The sequence below is a fragment of the Thamnophis elegans genome, chromosome 7 (genome assembly GCF_009769535.1).
Source record: "Thamnophis elegans isolate rThaEle1 chromosome 7, rThaEle1.pri, whole genome shotgun sequence".
Taxonomy (NCBI): Eukaryota; Metazoa; Chordata; class Lepidosauria; order Squamata; family Colubridae; genus Thamnophis; species Thamnophis elegans.
Genome location: NC_045547.1, coordinates 42,908,513 through 42,932,062, shown reverse-complemented (window position 1 = coordinate 42,932,062; position 23,550 = coordinate 42,908,513). Strand labels below are relative to the sequence as shown.

The 23,550-nt window shown below is 35.9% G+C and overlaps 1 protein-coding gene across 3 annotated transcripts in view; it reads left to right on the top strand.

Moving 5' to 3' along the window:
* The window catches only part of ACSS3 (acyl-CoA synthetase short chain family member 3), a 55,937-nt gene that overhangs the window by 3,840 nt on the left and 28,547 nt on the right, over positions 1-23,550 (top strand). Inside the window, exons 2-8 of one of the 3 annotated variants that reach the window (XM_032221049.1) lie at positions 1,689-1,771; positions 3,039-3,183; positions 17,959-18,147; positions 20,358-20,492; positions 20,774-20,914; positions 23,018-23,098; positions 23,179-23,274. In XM_032221049.1, coding sequence (XP_032076940.1) covers positions 3,145-3,183; positions 17,959-18,147; positions 20,358-20,492; positions 20,774-20,914; positions 23,018-23,098; positions 23,179-23,274 — 681 coding nt within the window. In that variant the 5' untranslated portion in view covers positions 1,689-1,771; positions 3,039-3,144. Of the gene's footprint in view, positions 1-1,688; positions 1,772-3,038; positions 3,184-17,958; positions 18,148-19,028; positions 19,171-20,357; positions 20,493-20,773; positions 20,915-23,017; positions 23,099-23,178; positions 23,275-23,550 lie in introns of those variants that run through there. The other 2 variants (XM_032221048.1, XM_032221050.1) reach the window with 2 other exon arrangements.

Sequence of the window (23,550 nt, the reverse complement as noted above, 5' to 3'; positions counted from 1 at the left end):
TATGCCAATGTAACTACACTATAAATAAACATAAATAGCAATTGGCAAGTATTTACTGCACACTTAGGACTGCACTCCATAGGAGCACACTTTATAGTCACTATGCATGAATCACTTGTTGAAAATTAACTTGACATACATTAGCTTTTTGAACCTATAAATATCTATTGATAAAGGGGCTAATGTAGAGAGAGTTTGAGGGATTCTTTTTTTCTCTAGAAAATTTGTTTTCCTAGTCTAAAACATCATGACTGTTATTAATGACACTGAGATTCTGTTGCCTTCCATCTATTTTTTCTCCTGTAGTTATCTTTTTCTTCTGCGTTTGACTGGTGCTGTTCAGCTTCTTAATTTCTCTCTCTCTCTAATAGAGAACATGCTACAGATACTTAGCTATAGGTAAGTAATTTAGGCTTTCCCTTCATGATGCTGTTTCTTAAATAAAACTTAACTTTTGTTTTCTTTCACGCAAATGCAGTTTCAAAAATACTTTCATACAAAGTTGTACTCATAACCTCTGTGTGTCTCTCCATATACCACAGTGGTGGGATTCATTTTTTTAAACTATCGGTTCTGTGGGCGTGGCTTGGTAGGCGTGGGGTAGCATGGTTTGGTGGGTGTGGCAGGGGAAGGTTACTGCAAAATCCCCATTCCCTCCAGTTCAGCTGAGACTTGGGAGGCAGAGAATAGATGGGGATGTGGCCAGTCAGAGGTGGTATTTACTGCTTCTCCGAACTTCTCAAAATTTCCACTACTGGTTCTCCAGAACTGGTAAGAACCTTCTGAATACCACCTCTGATATACTGTAAATCTTTTATGCTAAGCAAAACCTTCCTGACCAATATTCCATTATGTATGTATATGCAGAAATAAAGAGGATGGGGTATGTGGCTGTTTTTCATTTGTAAGAATGGGAAATAAATAATAGGTTGTCCTTGCGTCCTTGTGCCTTGATATAAGTAATTTAGATAATTCTCAAGCTTGTGAAGTTATGTATGTATTGAAGTATTAAAATTGACTGAGAAGGAGTGGGTACACAATAGTCCCTTGTTGAGTAAGCATGTCTGTACAGTCTTGTGAGGGAAGGGATAATTAGCTTCTCATGGTGAAACTGAAAATGGATCCAATGATGAGTGGAAACTAGGGACACAGATAACAAAAGCTCAGAATGGTGCATGGTAAATAATAATAATTGGTTACTGATTTCTTCCATCAATTTAACAGACCATCCATCTTGCAAACATGAGTTTAGTCAGCTAACATTTAGAAAAAAATCCCCCCCAAAGCATACTATACTATATAGAAGTATGCTATAACAACTAAGGAAATCAACAATCAATTCAACTAACTTCCTATCCCGTGCTTGGGAAAATAGCAAAGTTTCAATGGCTTTTCAAAAGGCCAACAGGGTCGTAGGTACCTAATGTCAAGTGCTATGGTGTTCCAGAGGGTAGCTGTTGTGAAGCCACATTTGCTATAGGTGGATGTTATTACATAGTGGAAGCAAAGACCTCAAATACCTAGTGTAGCTATCCCACCCACTATGTCATAACATCATTGCACAGATAACATGTAGTTTATATAGTCAAGGCGATAGCACTGATATAAATTACATAACTGATGTCAGTTGCATTATGATCTCATAATGAAAGTGACATTATTTGCACCTCTTGTTGCTCTTATCATAGACTTTCAGTATATCAAAGAGCTGTTAAAGCAGTGGGAAGCATTGGGATTTCCTGAGATTTCGTCCTATCTTGCACAATCTAAGGTAAATTAGTTAACCTCCTCCTTTATAGGAAATTATTTGAAGTGTGAATGTTTTATTCAATTAATTTTAGTTTAATTTATTTTTAATTTTTTAAATTGTTCTTTCATTTTGTGGTAACTTGGTGCCATTTCAGTTTTAACTTAAAAATCGACGTTTTATGTTGTTAATTCTTGTTTTGCAGTGTTCACTTCTTTTGAAGGAAGATACGGATATAAATAGTTTAAGGAAATATTTGGGGGACCTTCCCTCTCTCCAAAGACCTATGAATAACAGTTTGTGAAACTGCTGTTGTGTTTAATTTACCATTGATTCAAGCTAACAAGGCACTGCTTTGCTTTGCAGATTTTTTAATATAAATATTTTGATTCAGCTTTTGGTCCATGAATTACATAATTTGGCCACAAAAATACAGTTAGAGGTTTTCACTTTTTATTTTTAGCTCCAAACAAACGAATATCTCAGTTGGTGAAGACATTTTATTCACTGTATTTTGACCCACACAACCTTTCTGCATGATGTTTTATCATTATTACGTCTTTTAAAGGACATTTCATCTTCTCTCCTATAACCAATTTTTTGTAACATGAATATAAATTGTACTTGGATGTTAAAGTAAAGATATTTCAGGGATCTGCTATTCTTTTTTTTCTAGATTTTACTTTCTTTGCAACTTATTTAGGCTAAAACATCCTGATTGTTGGGGGAAAAAAACCCAAATTCCTCTTCAGCCAATAAAAATGAAGACTGTGAACCCTAGAGTTAATTATGGATATTGAAATCTTTTTCTTCAAGCACAGTGCTGAATGTGCCAAGTTTAGTGCCATCACTTATAAATAGACCTCCTACTGGGATAACTAGGTTATATCTTGAAGTTTTATGCCACAAAGCATAAATTTCTCTGTCACCTGTTACTGTGTCTCAGTGTATCTAATCAGGATACCAGGTTAACATCTCCAGAATCAGATGTGAATCTCAAAATTAAATAATTACTCAAATCTACACCCAACATTTTCTGCTTGTGCTTTAGCATAATATATACATATTTCTGCACAGTAATCTAATTCTAATATAAAATTAGGTTGGTTTTGATACCTATACATTCTTTGGATATTATATAGGAATTGCAATTAAATTTGTTAGTACTAAATGCTTGTAAATGATGTTACACAAATTGTAAAAAATGAGGAAAGAAAAATTGATTTATTTAATCAGATGCCTACCATATTGGTATTTAAATCTAATTTTCCAATCCATTTTCCTTTTTTAGGTTTGTTGGAGGAGAGCTGAATATTTGCTATAATGCTCTGGATCGCCACATTGAGAATGGACAAGGGGATCAAATTGCTATTATCTATGACAGTCCTGTAACAAATATGAAAGAGTTTATAACTTACAGTGAAGTTCTTGAACAGGTATGTATAAATATAAAAAATATAAATATAAAAAATATAAATATAAGTAATATAAATATAAATATATAATTATGAATACGAATATGATTATGAATATAAATATAGATCTAGATATTGATATCAATACTTTATTAATATTGATGTTTATATTGATATTAATATTTATATATTTATAAATATCTAAATAATCTAAATCTAAATAATCTAAATAATCTAAATCTAAATATAATATAAATGTAAAGATAATATGCTGGTCTTGTTGTATTCAGGTTTTTTCCCATGTAAGATTGAAAAACGTTGCCAAAACAATCTCAATCTTACATGGCAAAAGACTCGAATACCACAAGACCAGCATACCTACACCTGTGAACATCTACGAAAACATGTCTGTCTGTCTGTCTGTCTGTCTGTCTGTCTGTCTGTCTGTCTATCTATCTATCTAAAACTGAATGACAATAATGACATCATGATGCTTATAACATTCCAAATACACAAAATAGATAATTGCAAATAAATAAATTCTTTTAGAGTTCATTTGAAACAGAAAACAGTTGCTCTATGTTGTTACTGAGTTTGTTCTACCACTGAGACCCTTCTCTTCTTTGTTTTCTCATAAAGTTTCTCTTGAGTTGAGTTTGACTCCTAATGACTGTACAGATACATCCATGTTGTTTTCTTGACCATAGTTAATGTGGTTTCCCAATTTAATCTGCACCCCTTTTATACAAGTGCCCTTCATGTCTGACTTTAGCTTTTTGAGATTAGCTGAGGTCAGAGAGATGCTGCCCCCTGCTGTGGCTATTTACTATTTTTAATCTTTTCAGTTTAATTACATGTAATGTGACAGTGCAGTAGGTTAACAATTGAAAGTCATTAGAAGATTGTCTTTAATTATAGATTTTTACCATAGAATAAGAGGATGTATAATTAATTTGTACTGAATATTGAACTGAATGTCAATGTAATGTTTGTATAACCGAAAAGCTGTATGAGTGGAGATGATCAAACCACAAAGTGGTGTACTGGTTTCTTTGTACAGTTCTGTATTATATAGATAAAAGCATCTGTCTTCTATGAGCAGCTTTAAATATGTTTTCAGATTGCATCTGTTTTAGTCCTATTTATAAAGGTTATTGTTTCAATAAAGATTGACGATAGGTATAGTGCAAAGGGTCAGCATACTTATGCCGATGATATTTCAGTTTTTTCTTTTTAATAAATTTACAGATATTTCTAAAATTCCGTTTTCACTTTGTCATTATGGCGTACCGAATGTAGATTAATGAGAAAAAAAATGAATTTCAACAACTGTAAAAATCAAGCTGCAGCACAATGAAATTGACAAAAGTGAAGAGGGTCTGAATACTTTCTGTATGCACTGTAGGCTGTAGGATTTGGAAAACTATAGGAATAGTTCTGTATGATAATCAGGTTTAGATCTAAATCCAGCAGATTGTTGATGCCTTCCAGATTTTCTAGATCAGGTAGCTCAATTTTGAAATTATTCATGGTGCAGCAAATGCCATGTTAGTAAAATAAGAAAGCAACCACCATCCACAATCTGATTCTGAATGAATACTGATCTGGCCCATATCCCAGAAGACTTATTTAAAGAAGTTCAAGAAAGTGCATTTATGTAGTACAAGAATGTGGGGAAATTTCTAAGAAAAAGACAGTTGCCAAACATAACTAATATATTTGCTCTTCAGGCTCCTATGAATGGAACTTGGCTAAGAATATTAACAAAAGTACCTTCTCAATAAATTGTGATTTTGTCATTCTTAAAAGAGTATAGGTCTTTCATTTCTAAAAGAGAGTTGTAAGAACTTCATTTTAAAAGCCTTTTTGCTCTGCCCAGTTGCATAATTTCAAAAATATCCAATTTTCCATTTTTGAATTAAATACATGATCATGTGCAGTGTGCCACTATATGCAAGATAGAATCTCTAAGCTCTTCCAAGTCAACAGTTTGCCCATGACATCAAGCAAAAGGTACATGTAATGAATATTTTGATGCTTGATATTTCCTTAATTTATAATTATCAATATTTAAAGTGTTTACTTTGTTATGCTGGTTTAGATACCATTAGCTTACTGACACACAGATACAAAGTTTTAAAATCCATTAACATGAGACACTTATTATTTTGTCTGGTTGTACTGAATTATTGACTGATATATGTTATAAAATACTTTTTTTGGATTGATATATTTTTTAGACCAGGTACAGGGTAAGTTTAATCTGATTTTGAACAGGTAAGCAGGGACAAACCTGTTTAATATCTGGATGTGAGATCAAAAATTCCCCAGTAGACTAGGGAATATATACTAGAAGATGACAATGATAGAACACTTCTATTTTATTTCCCAGAAAACAATCTGGATGTATTCATGAAATGAATAGATCAAGGTTGAAATCAGTTTTACAGGCAAGTGTCACAATAAATAAAATAACATCCTTCTGTTTTTAATGTAGTGTAAGTAGACCAATAGTTCCTTTAATTCCTCTCTATTCCACAAATGCAGTGGAATTTGGTGATTTTGGTGATTTCTTCAGTTTGGATTTTCACTCTTTATCCTCTAAATTGCCTTTTCCACTTTAATATTGTAGCATAGATAAACCATTTATTCAAATTTATTTCCCAGGGCACCTAGGAGGCGTGGTGATATGCCTATTAATTGGGTTTATGCCTTTTCCTCAACTCAATAGTTAGGATAAATGTTTTGCTGTATTTTCTCAGTAGAAGAAATAGCTACATCATCCAGACAAGTTAAGTGAGCATTCTGTATGGTTTCACTTGTCAAAGGACTTCTTTTTCTTCTTTCATTCTCTTGCTTATATAATATACATCTAGAATGTACTTTCAGAGGAGGATAAAAATAAGCCACTCTATTGCTTATATCATGCTGAGCCAGTGGCCTGATTTTATGGAGGAAGAGTAATGCCATCTACCTGTACTACTTGGAGAAGAATGAAGTGTTAACTTCTATGAACTTATTTTAATTTAGAACAAGCAATCCAAATTAGGAGCTGGGAAATAAACTCCATTCTCCTCCTTCAATCCATTTTCCAAACTTCACTGGCTACAGGCCAACTCTGTGAAATAAGTTATTTTAACTGGAATTCATAGGAGGAGAAACCAAAGTAACTACTTCACAGGCATTGCTTACTGAAAGCTACAAGAAGAAAATGTGCTAATGGAAGAATCAGACTTAAAAGAAAATAGGATGTTCCTTTAAGTTATAATGATTTAATCCAAAGGTAAAAAAATTCCATCATTTTTTTAAAATAGCAAAAAATAAATTATATAACAATGTCTTGTACTTACAAGACAAGATATCAGATAGCTTGAAAGTTTTGGGATATTTATAACCCTTTCTGGAAGAGGTTTCAGTAATTATACAGGGTGAAATAAATGTATTAAGTATCTGCAAAGCTTTAGGTACCCATTTTGGCTATTATCTCAACTTCTGACACTGGAAAAAAGTCAAAATGTTTGCTGAAATCCACCAGCATTCTGGTGGGTCTGGGGGCCACGTAAGAAAAATTAGTGGATATATTACTTATGGCTTTGCTATAAAACTTTGATAGGTCAAGAGAATTCTGAGGATTTAAGTGTAACTGAAAACATGCTGTGAATATATACATATACATATACATATACATATACATATATGTGGGAAACTACCCCATAATTGGCTGGGTGAAATTAGCTGGGATCAATAGGATAGGATAGAATATCTATCTGGATCAATTGATCCCAGTGAACATTTGCCAAAAGCCATATGGAGAAAACAGTCCTGGGAAAGCTTTTAGATAAGGAAGCCGAATTCATTTCGAGTGTCTATGTGAATAGCAATACACAGATACACCAGAGATGAGAGGCCTCTATTATCTGAGATATAAACACACAGAATTAGCCTTGCATCCTTTGTCGCCTCGTGTAACAAATCAGTCACTCTCATATGCCTAATGAAGCTTTCTGTATGATTTACAATTCTATACTTTCTAATCAGAACAACAGTACCTTTTGTCCCTCCTCCCTGCCTTTCTGCCAGAATGTGTAATCAAGAAGTGATTTGTAACATACTGAGAGATCCTTTGTTTGTATTAAATTGCTGACTAGCTTTCTTTGAACTTTCCTAATAAAAAGTGTTCTGGTTTAGCCAGAAACCACCATTTTCACCCAGTCTGCAGTGTGTGTGTGTCTCATTGCCAAAGCAGCCTAGGAATTAGAGATTCGTGAAGTGGTCCATCGGATTGTGAGAATGCTTGTATCATCAATGCAAGCTCACTCTCGCAAGTGGTGACCTCCGACGTGATCCATTTCACAACGCCAGGAATCAGTCGAGGTGCGACGCAGGGAGGCCCGGACAGGTCGAACGGACTCATCGCGTGCCCAACACCCCCATCTCTTACCCAGGCCAATCCGTAAGTATGGGGACAGATTTATCTAAAGAACAGGTGGTTCGCCTTAAGGAAATTGGACATTTGTCTAAAGAGCAGATCGCTCACCTTAAGGAAATTAGACAAATAGTTGGAGCTCACAAAATTATATTAAAGGATAACGGAGACACATTCACGCTTTCCAAAAAGCAGGCAGATGAATTAGCATCTTTAAACCCCACTGCCCCTCCCAAGTATGAGGAAATAACAACAAAGGCTATAGGGGGAGAGAAAAGGGAAAGCAAAGAGGAGATTTTAAAGCAAACTCCTCAAGAAGAAAAATCCAACACCCCAGAAAAATCTGATATCCCTCCTAAATATGAAGAAGTAACAACAGAGATTGTAGAAAAGGTAAAAGAGGAAATCACATCAGAGATTGTAGAAAAGATAAAAGAGGAGATCAAACAACAGGCTCCTCAGGAAGAAAAATCTAATATTTATCCAGTTTTAAAAAGTACTGAGTGCTCACTCGGTCTCCTCACTGCAGGAATGCAAAAAAAGAGAAGTGGGGAGGACGTGAAACTGGAGGACCTAAAATTAATGGCTGCTTTTCCTGTTGATTTTGCAGGAAAAAATCCTGTGTTCACCCCCTTGTCACATAATATTTTAAAAGATTTAAAATCAGCCATAGTAACTTACGGCTTATTGTCTCCATATGTGCAAGGTTTATTGCAGAGTTTGTCTGAAAATTATGTTTTATTGCCAAATGAATGGTACTCAGCAGCAAAAATACTTTCCACTTGGCAGATCGTCGCGGAATGTTTAAAAACTCATGAACAAGCCGTGATGGGGGGACCAGACACCCCCCCGCTATATTCAGAAACCTCTTTTCTAAATTCACACTCTCACTCTGAATCCAAGGCTTTCTTTTCCCTTGTATGTATGCCTTTGAAGCTTCTCAACGTTACGCTTCTGCCTGTTTCACAGTCGGGAGATTAATTTTGGGGCATTCGGCCAGCCCCACACAAAAGGCTGTCTTTTATTTTCCTTCTTATTTCAATCTCTTGGCAAGTGAATCTGCCTGGCTCTTCCTATTTCTTCCGGTGATTCTGGCTACCTCTATTTCATTTCTTGTCTCAAGGAGTTCTTGTTACTCCTTTCTTACTGACTCATCTAATTTTTCTTTTGTTGCTTTAAGCACACTTTTCTGCCTGAGCACCTGAAACTTTTTCACAGATGTTTCATTTCTCAGAAACATGCACTCTTTGCAGCTCTAATTACAAAAGCCCGTGTCAGATCTGAATTGGAATGGAGAAAAAATGTTTTTGTGCATGCATATATGTGTGCCTAAGTTTTTGTGCACCCTCAAGGTAATTGTAGATAAGATGTCTTCAATCCAAAAGACAGGGATTTTAAAGTGTTCAATTTTGTAACAAATTTGCTGACTTTCTGGCCACCATCAGATAAAAATTGTTGCAGCTGTAATAGTTGTCTTTTAAAAGAAAAGTAGAGCTCGAGCCCCACCCAGATGCAAATGATGTGTTTAAGGAGATAGAATGGGCATAACTTCGAGCAAAAGTAAGAAATTTAGTAAGTAATGAGGTAAAGCCTGACTGAATGGGAAGACCTAGGTAATTGGACTTGATTACTTTGATGTAATGTCTGTTAAAAAAAAATTCTTAGGTGTCCATCCCAGGTTCTGTAATTAAGGCACGTATCCGACCGGTTGTTTTAAAATTGCATGTTAACTTGTGGGGGAGAGATTTGTTGTCTCAGTTTGGGGCAACCCTAACTTTGGAATAAGGTAGAGAAAGAGTGAAAAAAGAGTGAGAGAGAGGTAGAGAGAAAGAAAAGAAAGTGAATAGAGGTAAAGAGAAAGAGGAGAATTGAATTAAATTGATGTTTGAAGTTTGTAAATGGGCTTTGGCTTGAAGCCGGGAGAGTGAGAAGAGTAGTTAGGATTTAAACTGCTCTCTGAAATTCCTCGCTGTTTGAAGAATGCATGACAAAGGATTTTGCATGTGAAATTAATTTACACAAGCAGTTTGATTGCAGTGTTAATATATGTTAAATGGTAAAAGTTGGTATGCACGTACTTTGATTTCTTTCATATAAAGAAACAGTAAGTTGCAAAGCTGTTTAATGGGATGTGTGTATGCTTTTGTGTTATCATTTCCAAATTTGTTGAGAGAAAGCATGTTTTAAAGAGCAGGATAGCCGTTTGTAGAATTGTTCAGCCTTGAGCTAACTTAAAGTGATTGCGTGGGTGAGTTCCACCCCCCCTTTTCCCCCTGAGCCTTTCCTTGGAAGGAAACAGGAGAAGGGGGGAGAGAAAGAAGTGTGTGTGTAACTGCTTTCAGACCTAGAGGGAGAGAGACAGTAAGAAAATAGAGCTCATTGGCTTACATATAGCTTTTTGAACTGATGGTAATGAATGTTTTGTATTAAGAATAAATGAAATGGACCCTTTAATGAAACTTACATTAAAAAACAATGACCCAATTTGGATTGAACAGTGGCCCCTCCCTATTGTTAAATTAGAAGCCTTAAAAGAAATTGTGCAACAGTTGTTATTAGATAAAAAAAATAGAATTGTCAAATAACCCTTATAATACTCCTGTATTTTTAATTAAGAAAAAATCAGGGAAGTGGAGAATGCTTCAAGATTTAAGAAAGATAAATGAAGTGATTTGTCCCATGGGACCCCTGCAATGCTGATTACCAAATCCTAATATCATTCCTCAAAATTATGCTTTAACAGTTATTGATTTAAAAGATGCCTTCTTCTCAATACCTTTACATAAGAAGGACAGAGTATTATTTGCATTTACAATTCCTGTACTAAATTATAGTGAGCCAACAGTAAGGTATCAGTGGAAAGTTTTACCCCAGGGAATGCTAAATAGCCCAACGCTTTGTCAATATTATATTAATAATATTTTAAAACATTTTAGAGCCAAGTATAAAGGTATCCTATTCTACCACTACATGGATGATATCTTGCTAGCAATAGAAAAGAATGCACAGGATGCACATTCACAAGTATTTAATGATAAAGGATTTAAAATTGCTTCAGAAAAAATTCAAACTATGCCACCATATTTATATTTGGGACATAGAATCATGACATCTCATGCCTCACCAGTAATTCCAAAACTACCTGAAATGGATAAATGTAGTTTGGTGCAGTTACAATATTTGGGTTCAATTAACTGGGCACATCCTTACATGGGATTAACTACGAGTCAATTACAACCCTTATTTGCATTGCTGGCAGGAGGAAAGGAGCCTGCTGCTATACTAACCATAGGGGACAAAGAAAAAGAGTGTATTCAGGTGATTGAGGCAGCCTTAACAAAGACCTGGGTAGACAGGATGGTTTCACACGTTCCTATCTCAGCTGCTATTTTCAATACCAAAAACTTGCCCACAGGGTGTTTGTTGCAAACACAACAGAACAAAGTGTTAGTGATTGAATGGATACACTTAGCAAACAGCCCGGGGAGAACAGTTTCAACAAAACCTCTATTGTTATCCCAGATAATTATAAAGTTAAGAGAGAGAGCTCGAGCTACACTGGGAACGGATCCAGAAACTTTTTACATTCCATATCCACTACCTTGGTGGGAAAAATATTTTCAAATATCAGACGCACTTCAATTGGCCTTAAGTGACTATTTAGGGACAATTAAATACCACTATCCCACAGATTATAGGTTTTTGTTACTGAATCTACAACATTTACAATTGACTTCCTTACAAAGTAAACTGCCAATTAAAAATGCAGTTACAGTTTTTGCTGACGGAACTAAGAACAGGGGTGCATGTGTGTATCAAATCTCAGGACAGTGGATAACTTACCACACGCACCCTCAGAGTTCAGCACAGCGTTCTGAGTTGGCTGCATCCATATTAGCATTTGAGAAATTAAAAGACCAAACATTTAATTTAATTGTGGATTCATTGTATGTTTACCAAGTGATTAATAACTTGTTTGATGCCTATCTTTCACCAACCCTAGATAAGCAATTGTTAGATATGTTTTTACAGTTACAGCAATTAATTATGGATAGAAAATTTCAATATTTTGTGGCTCATATTAGGAGTCACCAGTCACTTCCTGGAATGCTAACAGAGGGAAATGATTATGCAGACAAAGCCGCTAGGGAAAGTTTTATTGGATTTGCAACTCCATGGGAAAGCCATGAGTATTTTCATCAAAATGCAAAAGCCTTAGTGAAGATGTTTGGAATTTCAAAAACTGAGGCTGTAGCGATCATCCAGCAGTGCTCAACCTGTAGCAGGCAAGGTAACGCAATTCCTATGGGAGTTAACCCCCGAGGAATTAAACGATGTGAGATATGGCAAATGGATATCACACAATACCCTTCTTTCGCACCCTGGAAATATATTCATGTCACAGTGGATACCTTTTCAGGTTTTATTTTTGCAAGCCCACAGCGGGGGGAAACAACCAAACAAGTGATCAACCATTGTATGCGCTCCTTTTCAGTTTTAGGAAGCCCCCTGGAGATTAAAACAGATAATGGACCCGCATATAGTAGCGCTGCATTCGCTACCTTTTGTGATCAATGGAAAATTGTCCATAAATTTGGCATCCCATACAATTCCCAAGGACAAGGAATTGTAGAAAGAGCAAATTTAACACTAAAAATGATGCTTGATAAACAGCAAGGCCCCTTTAAGATAGGGCTGCCTGAAATCCAAAACCGTTTGAGTAAAGCCTTATACACACAGAATTTTTTAAATCTTACAGGCTCACCCATAGCTTCCACAGCTGGGGAAAGACATTTTCAGAATAGCGTAGTCTCTCCCCGCCCTCTTGTTTATTACAGACAATTGCCAGACCCTCAGTGGAAGGGCCCAGTGGAGCTCGTTACTTGGGGACGTGGATACGCTGCTGTGCAACTCCCGGAACAGAGTGTTGTGGGTTCCTGGAAGATGCATACGACCGTTTCATGAGAGACCAGTGAAGACAGATGATAAAAAGGATCCCGAAGCAAGCCTATCCCTTTTGTTTCAAACAACAGACGACTAGAATTGCTGCTGCTCCCACTGTTATTCCTGTGAGCTGTGCACTCACTGCAGGATCCCGTGTGACATTGTGATAATTGAACAGTATCTTGAGGAAAATTTTTCCTATACCAATCCTTCTCACACTGAACTTCGTATCACACCAACAGTACAACTAACTATTGACAATCCTTTTTATAACCATTATCACGTAAGATCTATTGACCCCTCTTTTGATATCTAGTACTCAAGATGAAAATCCGTCCGGAACAGGTCGTTGGCCGGTCATATGTTCCCAGAGTACGTCAGCCCCGATGCCCATTTTTCAGAGGACCTTCGCCTGGACAGGAAATGGGATTTTGGGATTTTTGGGCTCCTCCGATGTCTTGTAAGCATTTTATGTTGCACCTTTTGCTAATGATGTTGGGGATGGGAATTGTGCTTTTAATCATATGGGGGGCATGTGAATATGAACGCAAAAATAAGAAGGGAATAGTGGAGGATATTCAAGAAATTCCTTTCACACACAACCGCTCAAAAAGAGCGATCATTCCATACTCCAATGGGGAAAACTGCAATTCTCAAGGGATATGCATCTACCCTCACAATACATATGGAGAAGCCAATACACAAGTTACCTTAACTTGTTATTTGAAAAATCCAGCTGCAGCGTGTTTAATTACATGGCAATTTTTGCCTGCAAAATTCAAAAAGGCATTCCAAAATGTGAGAGGTATTTCACACCCGAAAGAGAATGGCTGCTCTTCACATATTAGAATAAAAATTACAGAGAATTCTATAGGTTGGTATCAATGCACACAATACCAAAAAGGGTTACCTAATAAAATGATAAAAACAGAAGTAACTTCAAGGGCAAGTATAAAATTTCCCCCAGTTAGTGAGTGGTTCTTAACACTATTGAGTTATCAACAAGAGATAGGAGGAGACAACTCTCACCACCTTACAAAAAGAGAGATAAAAGAGGACATTTGCACAGCCTGTTTACAAAAAACCAAACAAGGCAAAACAATTTCCATGACCTTAATATATTATACTATGAAACCTGAATGCAATGGAACCTTAATACCACCATGCACACATAACAATACACAATACAATCAGTGCTATACACCAAATGGGATACAATGTTATGAACCAAAAGCGGTAGGACCTATAACAAGTAGCATCTATGTTTATGGCTATAAAGGAGGATCTAGTTTAAAACATCAATTTCTTACAGCACAAAGATTATCAGGGTACATAGCCCATAATGTTTCAAAGGGAATGGCACCTGTCATTGTTTGTTTTGATACATGTTTAGCAATTGATATAGGGCAAGGAACAGGATCCGCGGGGGTAACCTGTGGAGGACAGTCGTGGGAACAATCATACATCCAAAACCATAGATATTTATTCACTCGCTCGACACTTTCAGCACATGGAGGCTATACCCAACCGAGTGTATATTGGTATACAAGTGGCTATGGACCTAATAATTTCGATCTTTCTATTACTCCAGTCACTACTGATTGTCAATCCCATCACTGCACACCACTCTGCCTTTCTGCGCAGGTAGCAGGTACTTTAGGTACCCGATACTATCATTATGGTATTGGTATAGATAAAGCAGGAAAGGATCCTTATGGATATATTATTGTAAAGACTGAAGCAACAAAATTGACAAATCAACCTGTAAAGTTTTTTTGGAGTTATGAGCAGGAGATTGCTAAACTTAACGATCTACCTACACCTCCAAAAGCAAAAAATATGTTTATTAATTTGGCTCAAGAAGTTGCTACAGAACTTATGTTAAAAAATTGTTTTGTATGTGGAGGAACCACTATGGGAGATCGCTGGCCATGGCATGTACAAGAAGCAAACTATACTGAAATAGCACAATGGAAAGGGAACTTCACCTTTAATAACAACTTCAATGAAACCTGGCAAGTTACCTCTCATATAATAGGTCACATATGTTATACCAGAAATAACAATAATCAGACTAAAAGAAATAAACCTATGGGATTTTTAAAATGTTCTAATGAGTGGGAAAATAACACTTGGGTTTCACAAACTAATATGACCAAACCTGAAAACTCATTGCTGGAAGTAACTAAGTTACGAGGACTTTCAGACCCTGAAAATGATACTATTGTGTGGAATTCACCTGATGGGTTATATTGGATATGTGGTAATTTTGCCTATAATATGTTACCCGCGGGGTGGTATGGGTCATGCATCTTGGGGGCGATTCAGCCTTCATTCTTCCTAATGCCTATAGAGAAAAAACAAAAACTGGGAGTCCCTGTATATGATACTCTTGAAAGACGTAAACGTACAATAGATCTTGCTAAAGGGATAAAAATAGGTAACTGGAAGGATGATGAGTGGCCCCCTGAGAGAATTATTGCATATTATGATCCCGCGACGTGGGCACAAGACGGATCGTGGGGATATAGAACGCCGATATATATGATAAATCGCATTATTAGATTACAAGCTGTATTAGAAATAATTACAAATGAAACTGCATTGGCATTAACTAAGCTTGCAAAAGAAAGTGTATTGTCAAGAACTTATATTATGCAAAATCGTTTAGCCTTAGACTATTTGCTCGCTGCCGAAGGCGGAGTGTGTGGTAAATTTAATCTTAGTAATTGTTGTATACAAATTGATGATTCTGGAATTGTGATAGAAAAAATAACTCGAACTATGATACAAACTGCACATGTTCCTGTACAAACTTGGAAAGGCATATTGGACACTGACGGTTGGCTTGGAGGTATTTTTAACAATTGGAAGCAAGGTTTATTTTTTATTGGGATGATATTTTTGGGATTAACTATGTTGCCATGCATAATACCATTATTGAGATCCACTATGCAGAGTATTGCGGACGCGACTATCCAGAAGCATCACGCATTATTAATAAGTGTCAATACATCAGAATTAATAATCCCTGGATATCCAATGGAAGGGGGATTTGTGAGAAAGAAACAACCCATGGCAATTGCCTCCATTTAAAAAATAAAAAAGGAGGAGATGTGGGAAACTACCCCATAATTGGCTGGGTGAAATTAGCTGGGATCAATAGGATAGGATAGAATATCTATCTGGATCAATTGATCCCAGTGAACATTTGCCAAAAGCCATATGGAGAAAACAGTCCTGGGAAAGCTTTTAGATAAGGAAGCCGAATTCATTTCGAGTGTCTATGTGAATAGCAATACACAGATACACCAGAGATGAGAGGCCTCTATTATCTGAGATATAAACACACAGAATTAGCCTTGCATCCTTTGTCGCCTCGTGTAACAAATCAGTCACTCCCATATGCCTAATGAAGCTTTCTGTATGATTTACAATTCTATACTTTCTAATCAGAACAACAGTACCTTTTGTCCCTCCTCCCTGCCTTTCTGCCAGAATGTGTAATCAAGAAGTGATTTGTAACATACTGAGAGATCCTTTGTTTGTATTAAATTGCTGACTAGCTTTCTTTGAACTTTCCTAATAAAAAGTGTTCTGGTTTAGCCAGAAACCACCATTTTCACCCAGTCTGCAGTGTGTGTGTGTCTCATTGCCAAAGCAGCCTAGGAATTAGAGATTCGTGAAGTGGTCCATCGGATTGTGAGAATGCTTGTATCATCAATGCAAGCTCACTCTCGCACATATACATATACATATACATATACATATACATATACATATACATATACATATACTTACATACATACATACATACACACACACACATATACATACATACATACATACATACATACTCAAACATAGTGTTCTTGTAAAGGCAGGCATATTGCTGACCTCTGACTTAGAAGATTTCTAAGAATATTGTATTGCTTTTACTCATTATTTAAGTATTTATGTGGTTCTCAGTTTTTTACATTATATAGGTAGTCTTTGACTTACAATGCCTTCTGAGCAAGTTACACAACTCCCTCCTTCTTTCCCCATTAGGAAGGATTTGAAAAGAACAATCTATTTCTTCAATCCATGCTTTGTGATTTTGCAAGGAACAAGCTATATTGCACTCACTGCACATATAGGGTGCTAAGGACTTTTTTCTTTCTGAAAGGATGTTGCAACTAATATTTTAAAACAGGAATAGCACATTTACTGTTGATAAGTTGCTTTTTTCTGATATTGGATAGGGATATTTTGTTTTTCTGACAGGTGTTTAGAGACTAGGAGAAAATAAAAAGTCAATTGCCTACATAAAATGCAAGTTGATTGCCTACAATAGAAATACAAGAGACTATATCAAAGGACAGATGAATTGAAATGCCTTTGGGCCTTGTAAATATTTTTGTGTATTTGTTTGATTTTTCTTTCTACAGGAGCTCTGCATGAAAACCCTTGCATATCAAATTCTGTATTCTGTATTGATACTCATTCAGTTTTATTTGTAAGTGATGCAAATTGAGAACATAGCCAAATACTGTCTTTTCTATGTGTTTATAATGTGAAGTTCCATGTTTATGTGAATTCTTTTCAAAGAATAATATTTTATAGTAAAAATATCAATCTTAGTGTTGTAAAAGTAGAGATACCAGACATATATCTTAAGAGGTAAATTGGCCTGTATCAAGAAATAAGCACATAAATTATTGCAACTTGATTCATTTTTATTTTGGTCTTCAACCAGCATAAAAAAATGTATGGGATTACTCACAAAGTACAAATTGTTAGTAGCATTTGAAAACAATCTAATCTAAATATAATATAACAATATTAATAAAACATACGTGTAATAATACCTTAATTCAACACCCCCCCCGGAGATTGAATGTGTAAAGATACAAGCTTAGTATACTAAATACAGAAGGAAATTAAAATGAACCTCTTAAGTATTAAATAATATAAGCCATGTGTGTCAAACTTGCAGCATCATATTACTGTCAGGTGACTTTTCGTGATGTTTTTTCCCCTTTGCAGTGCTGCAGTAGGTGTGTCCTGTGCCTGACGTATCTGGCCCACGGGCCGCCAGTTTGACACCCCTGAGTCCTAAACTCTCCTGTTTTAATTTTTTAAAATACATATTCTGCATCAAATTTTGGTAATATACCTCTATATCCACTCCATCTTTTATAAAAATGGATGTGAAATGGGGGCAACACTGTATAGTCTGGAAAGCTTGTGAAAAGTTTAGGTGACTTTTACTATATGATTTTGTATCAAAGTAAAACTTACTCTGTACAATACTGTATATACTGTAAGCCCAATGCTACGGAATTAACCTCTTTATCACATGGGTTCTTTTAATAAAATCTAACAATAATTAATACCACATACTTTAAGTTCATATCAATAAATGTAAATTGCTACATTTTCAGGTTTCCAAGCTAGCTGGTGTTATGCTGAATCACGGTGTGAAGAAAGGAGATTGTGTTGTCATCTACATGCCAATGATACCACAGACAATGTACACTATGTTGGCTTGTGCAAGAATAGGAGCTATACATAGTCTTATTTTTGGTGGATTTGCTTCAAAAGAGCTTTCTAGTCGCATTGATCATGCCAAGGTAATAAACATGTCTTGTATTCTGAGAGGATGTGGCAGTCGTATGATAAATACTTTAAAAATGAACTTTTCTTTCACAGATCTCTCCCAGCTTAATTGTGTGAGAAGATCAGAACTGATGCCATTTACATTATTTATATGTCACAAATAGGCAATACAGATTTTGTTACTCAGCCGTGAAAAAAAATGCTTACACTTGCTTTGGAATAATTTCATACCTACAAGTTGCACCTAAAAGAGCAACTTACTTATAAATAAGCTGATTTAGGCTTTAAGCAGAAGGATAGTATATGCATTTTCAGTTCAGGCTATGTCTTGATTTTTCTGAATTCATGAGAACTTAGCAGGTAGCATGAATTTAGACAGAATTTAAATTTGGATAGCATGCTCCCTTAGCAGAAGCTTAACTGATCAATATAACATTTCAATCAAGAGTCCATTTTTTTTTAGCATTGGACATGTTTGAACTATAGAGCGCATGCTGTGATAAAGCATAAAACATATTGAAAGGATACTCTCTATTATTCCTACCACCTCCAGCTTTCATGTCTTCTTCACTCAAAACTATTCTAAAAAAGTCACCTGAGGCAAGAAGCCTATTAGATGCTAGATACTCTGACACATGTACACGCCATGTTGATTAATCCTGCTTTGGATGATGCTAGCTGGTTATTTTGTATACTTTTGTCATTACATTGGTTCATTTAAAAAAAAAGTTATAATAGCATTGAATGATGGATTTTGTCAGTAATGTTAATAAGATTTCCTTTGATCTTCTAGCAATTAGTTTATTAAAGATAGTTCTTCCATGTGTTCACTACATATGAATTTGGATGTCATGATCATAGGCCATAGATAATTTGTTTCTTATCTTTTTTACAGGTAATATTCATCAATTACAGTGTTGAAAAGAAAGAATTCCAACTGCTTCTGCACTAGTGCTTGCCTGCTTTGCAGATGATTATGTTGTGGCTAAATCTTGTTTTTCTCTAGACTATCAGTATTCCGAAAGTATAGTTTAAAGGTAGGAGTAAAAGTGAATGCATTTTTTTCAGATTCCGGAGAGGATGATTTGTTTGAGTGTTAGCTGCAGAACAAAATTAAACTTGGTTTCTTCATATTGTTGTTTTTTGTTTTTTCTAATCCTGTGAAATGTTGGAAATAAAGGATGTAAAAAGGCTCAGGGCTTTTTCTGTTTACCCATCACAGGATAACTTTCCCAAATCAGAACAAGGTTGAATGTTATGTGGGGAAGAAGCCAGAAAACTGATGGACCAGATTTGGTTAGCAGTTGTTGAGGAAAATAATATTCTCCCATCTTGTTAACGCTTCTGGGTAGTTTCTTGGAATGTTGCCAACTGTTCCATTCTAAATCCTCCTTCCTTATTACATGACCGAAAGTACAATATATGCTGCATTTCTATGTGCAGACTTGCAAAGACAGTGTTGTAGTTTGAAGGGAAATGCAGAGATACAAGCAATATACAATTACCCAGACTTAACATATACAGGCAACATGTCTGCATGCAACATTTTCACTGTAATAATAAATATTTTGGGAATCTTGCCATTTGTACAGGTTAAGTTAGTCTTTAATCTTTCAGACCTTTTGGACAAACCTAAAGAAAGACTCAGTGGTTGGTGAATTTCTGCATTAGAGGATATGCCTAATACCCTCACAAGTTTTAAATTGTGATTAATACGGCATTACTGATTGAACCATCTAATTTGATGTAATGAGCAAAACTCCTAGGTTAGGCAAAAGATATACTGAGTTCAGTATCTACTATTTGCATAAGGCTAAGAATCACTCAGTTTCTTTAGTGTGTGGGTTGCACTAAATATTGGGGGAAAATAAAAGTTTTTAATTTAAATTTAAAAACATATTTATGCCACAGGGTGATGAATCCAAGACTTGAAACAACTTGTAATTCTAAACATGAAAACAACTGATTCTTTTGTCTTGCTGCAAATGCACACACATCATTTTTCTACTTAAACAAGCACTTATGCATATAATTGTGGGGGAAAGATCCTGGGATTCTTCAATGCTGAGTGGATTCTTTGCTTGTGGAGAAGGAGGTATGATCTTGGTGCTTAGTATGACTTGAGTTTGTTTATGCACATACATATGCATGTATATGTATGTATGTACAGTATATGTACATTCATACATATATATGTATGTATAATATACTCTCTTTTTTTTAGCCCAAACTGGTTGTAACATCCACATTTGGAATAGAACCTGGAAGAAAAGTGGAATATGTGCCACTTCTAGAGAAAGCATTGGAGATGATCAGTCATCAACCAGAAAGAGTTCTGATTTATAGCCGCCCTAATATGGTAATTATAGCAACCAGGCTTATGTTCTTTATTGCTCTAGTCTTTTAAATCATATTTCCCTAAATAGCTTAATTGCAATCTCTAATTTCATTGGATTCTGGCATTTCATCATGTTAGTCTGATGGTCCTGTTCTTTTACAGCCTTGAAATACATTTATATGTGCTATTATATTCACTAAAATTCTTGCATGAAGAAGATTTTATTATTAGTTTTATTCTTTTCTCTGTGCGTGTGCCCAAATGTGCTTTTACAAGATCTAATGTTAGTACCTTGTATACAGGGAGCTGTTCCTCTTAAGCCAGGACGTGATTTGGACTGGAATGAAGAAGTGGCCAAAGCAAAGCCATGTGATGCTGTTCCTGTACATTCAGATCATCCACTTTATATTCTTTATACATCAGGAACTACTGGTACACCCAAGGTAAGTCTCTATTTCAATGAAAATACTTATAAACAAGTTAAGTTCTACTCTAGATCAGGCAATAGTTAATTAAAGTTAATTTCATTAACACCATTCCCCCCCCCCTCTTTAGTTTTCCCTAGTTTTGATGTTCAAATTCTGTTCATCCTTCTAACTGATTTGGCACAAATTTGTTTCTGTATGAAGTGAGGGATAAGATTAAAGGCCTGAGCTTGTCTATATTGGTGGCATATGATCAAAATCAGTGGAATATTACAGTGTATGTAAAGAAGTAGCAACAAAAGTTTAAAAATTCCCATAAGAACAACAGGAGAGATCATAGCAATGCAGCCACCTTCTGTAACAGAGATGAAAATGAAGAATGGAAAGGTACATTTAGCTGTAAATCTAAGAGATAGAAAATGGTTATGCAACATAACAAGCATAGGCATTTCCTAGTTGCCTAAAAAGATGTAGGCAGGCACCAGATGACCTCTAAAATTCATTTGTTATTTTATGATATATTCAGTCCAGGGTGAAATTAGCAAGTTCTGACAAGTTCTAGAAAATTAGTAGAGGAAATTTTGAGTAGTTCAGAGAACTGGCAAATACCACCTCTGGCTGGCCCCAGAGTGGGGTGGGAATGGAGATTTTGCAGTATCTCTCCCCTGGAGTGGGGTGATAATGGAGATTTTGCAATATCATTCCCCTGCCATGCCCACCAAGCCACGCCCACAGAACCAGTAGTAAAAAAATTGATTCAGTCTTGATGTAAATGGGTTGTTTGGGAAAAGATAGGAGGCAAGGAGGAATAGGCTGAGTTTTTCAAACTTATTAGGCTAGAGCTTTTTCAACATTTGGGACTGGGGAAGGAAGAATGCATTCCTTTTTTCTTTTCCTGGCTCAATTACTTCAGTTCTTATTCTAGCTATTGTTGAAATACACCTTGGTAGATATTGTTGCTGTTCAACCTGTTCCAGAATCATCTCCCCCTTTGTGAACATTGCTGCCTTTTTTGGGGGGGGGGGAGATGTCTTCTGCCCCTCTATATTTGCCCTTCAACTAGCCAATCCCTTTCTGTTAAGGGGCAATGTGAGGCTCCCAGAGCAGTTATAAACACGCAATGGAATGTGGTGAAACTAGCCAGCTGCAGACTCAGATCTGTGATTGAACTGGGCCAGTCAGTCACTGAGTTGCCTCTGAAGATTTATAAGGGTGGTTGGGTAATGGCAGGCAAGATTGTCCAAAATTGCAGGGAAGGCCACTTTTTTAAAAGCTAGAGTTCAACCTGTGCCTAAGCAAGAGTGACCTGGTCTTCTCCAATGTTGTTCTGTGTTAGATCTATTAATTAAACCATTGGAGCAGTTTCTCTGGCCGTGGGAGGAGCTGGTAAGCCAGCAGTGCTAAGCTATGGGTGGCCTCTTTGAAGTTAGAAGGGTATATGTGGGTTGGAAGCAACAGCTGCCTCATTGCACTGAATTGCATTCCTTTTCTGCCTCATATGCACACACTAAATTGAACAATGATTTGAACCATAAAATGTCCCTCTAAAAGATGTTTTCATCAATAAAATACCAGAAATAGTTACTATGCCAGTTCAAAAGTGTGGATTTTCCAGCCTGTACCATTTCCACATAGAAATGGTATGGATTAGAAAATGGAAGCTATAAACCTCCAAAATACTAACTGTATTTTGTAGCGATTCAACTGAGAACATCTTGTTTTCTTTCAGTTACGTGAAGTTCTTCCTACATCTATTCCTGATCCCAAAAGGGATGGGAATCCTGTGACTTTCCACGTGTTATTAAACTATATATCCATTTATTATGCCCTTGTTAAAGTTCAGAAGTATCTGGAAGACTGCAGAATATTCACCATGCTTTTAAAAATGCATTTGGATTAGCCAAACTGCAGAATCTCAGTTTTTCTCCTGCCATGGTAGAATTACACATTCCCCATATTTCATATAAGAACTAGATTCTGAATAAAGAACAAATTTATGTATTTTGTAACCTATGCTTAGAATTCTGAAAGCTCTTAGGATTAAGGAGAGGAATAGTAATTTCCTGTAAGTGTTCATTTAATTCTAATTAATTATTTAAATATCAAATTTCTTTCATTCAGGGTGTTGTCAGACCAACAGGTGGCTATGCAGTCATGCTAAATTGGACCATGTCAGCTGTATATGGACTTAAGCCTAAAGAGGTAATTTCAGTTTATATAATATGTTTCAATTAAGAAAATCTGTGCCTTTATTGTAATTACATTTTATATCTCATTCTTAGGTCTGGTGGGCTGCATCTGATTTAGGCTGGGTGGTTGGTCATTCTTACATTTGCTATGGACCTCTTCTGCATGGGAATACAACAGTTTTATATGAGGTGAATATTTTTTAATTTTTAATTATTTAACTCATTTGAGTTGCTCTTCAGCAAACAGTAAATAGACACATACAATTCTGTTAATTAATGTGTGATCACTATTACTACTTTTAGTAATAGTGTTTTTCACCAGTCTCATATAGAATGTCTGGTTATGAGGTGATTAGGAAGGCTCTGTCTTCCTTGAGAAACATAATTTGTAGAGCCCTCTCATCTGTTTAGCAGCTTAGGTTAACCTAAGAAAATAATAGTTTCCTGCTATGTAAGCAAGCTCCA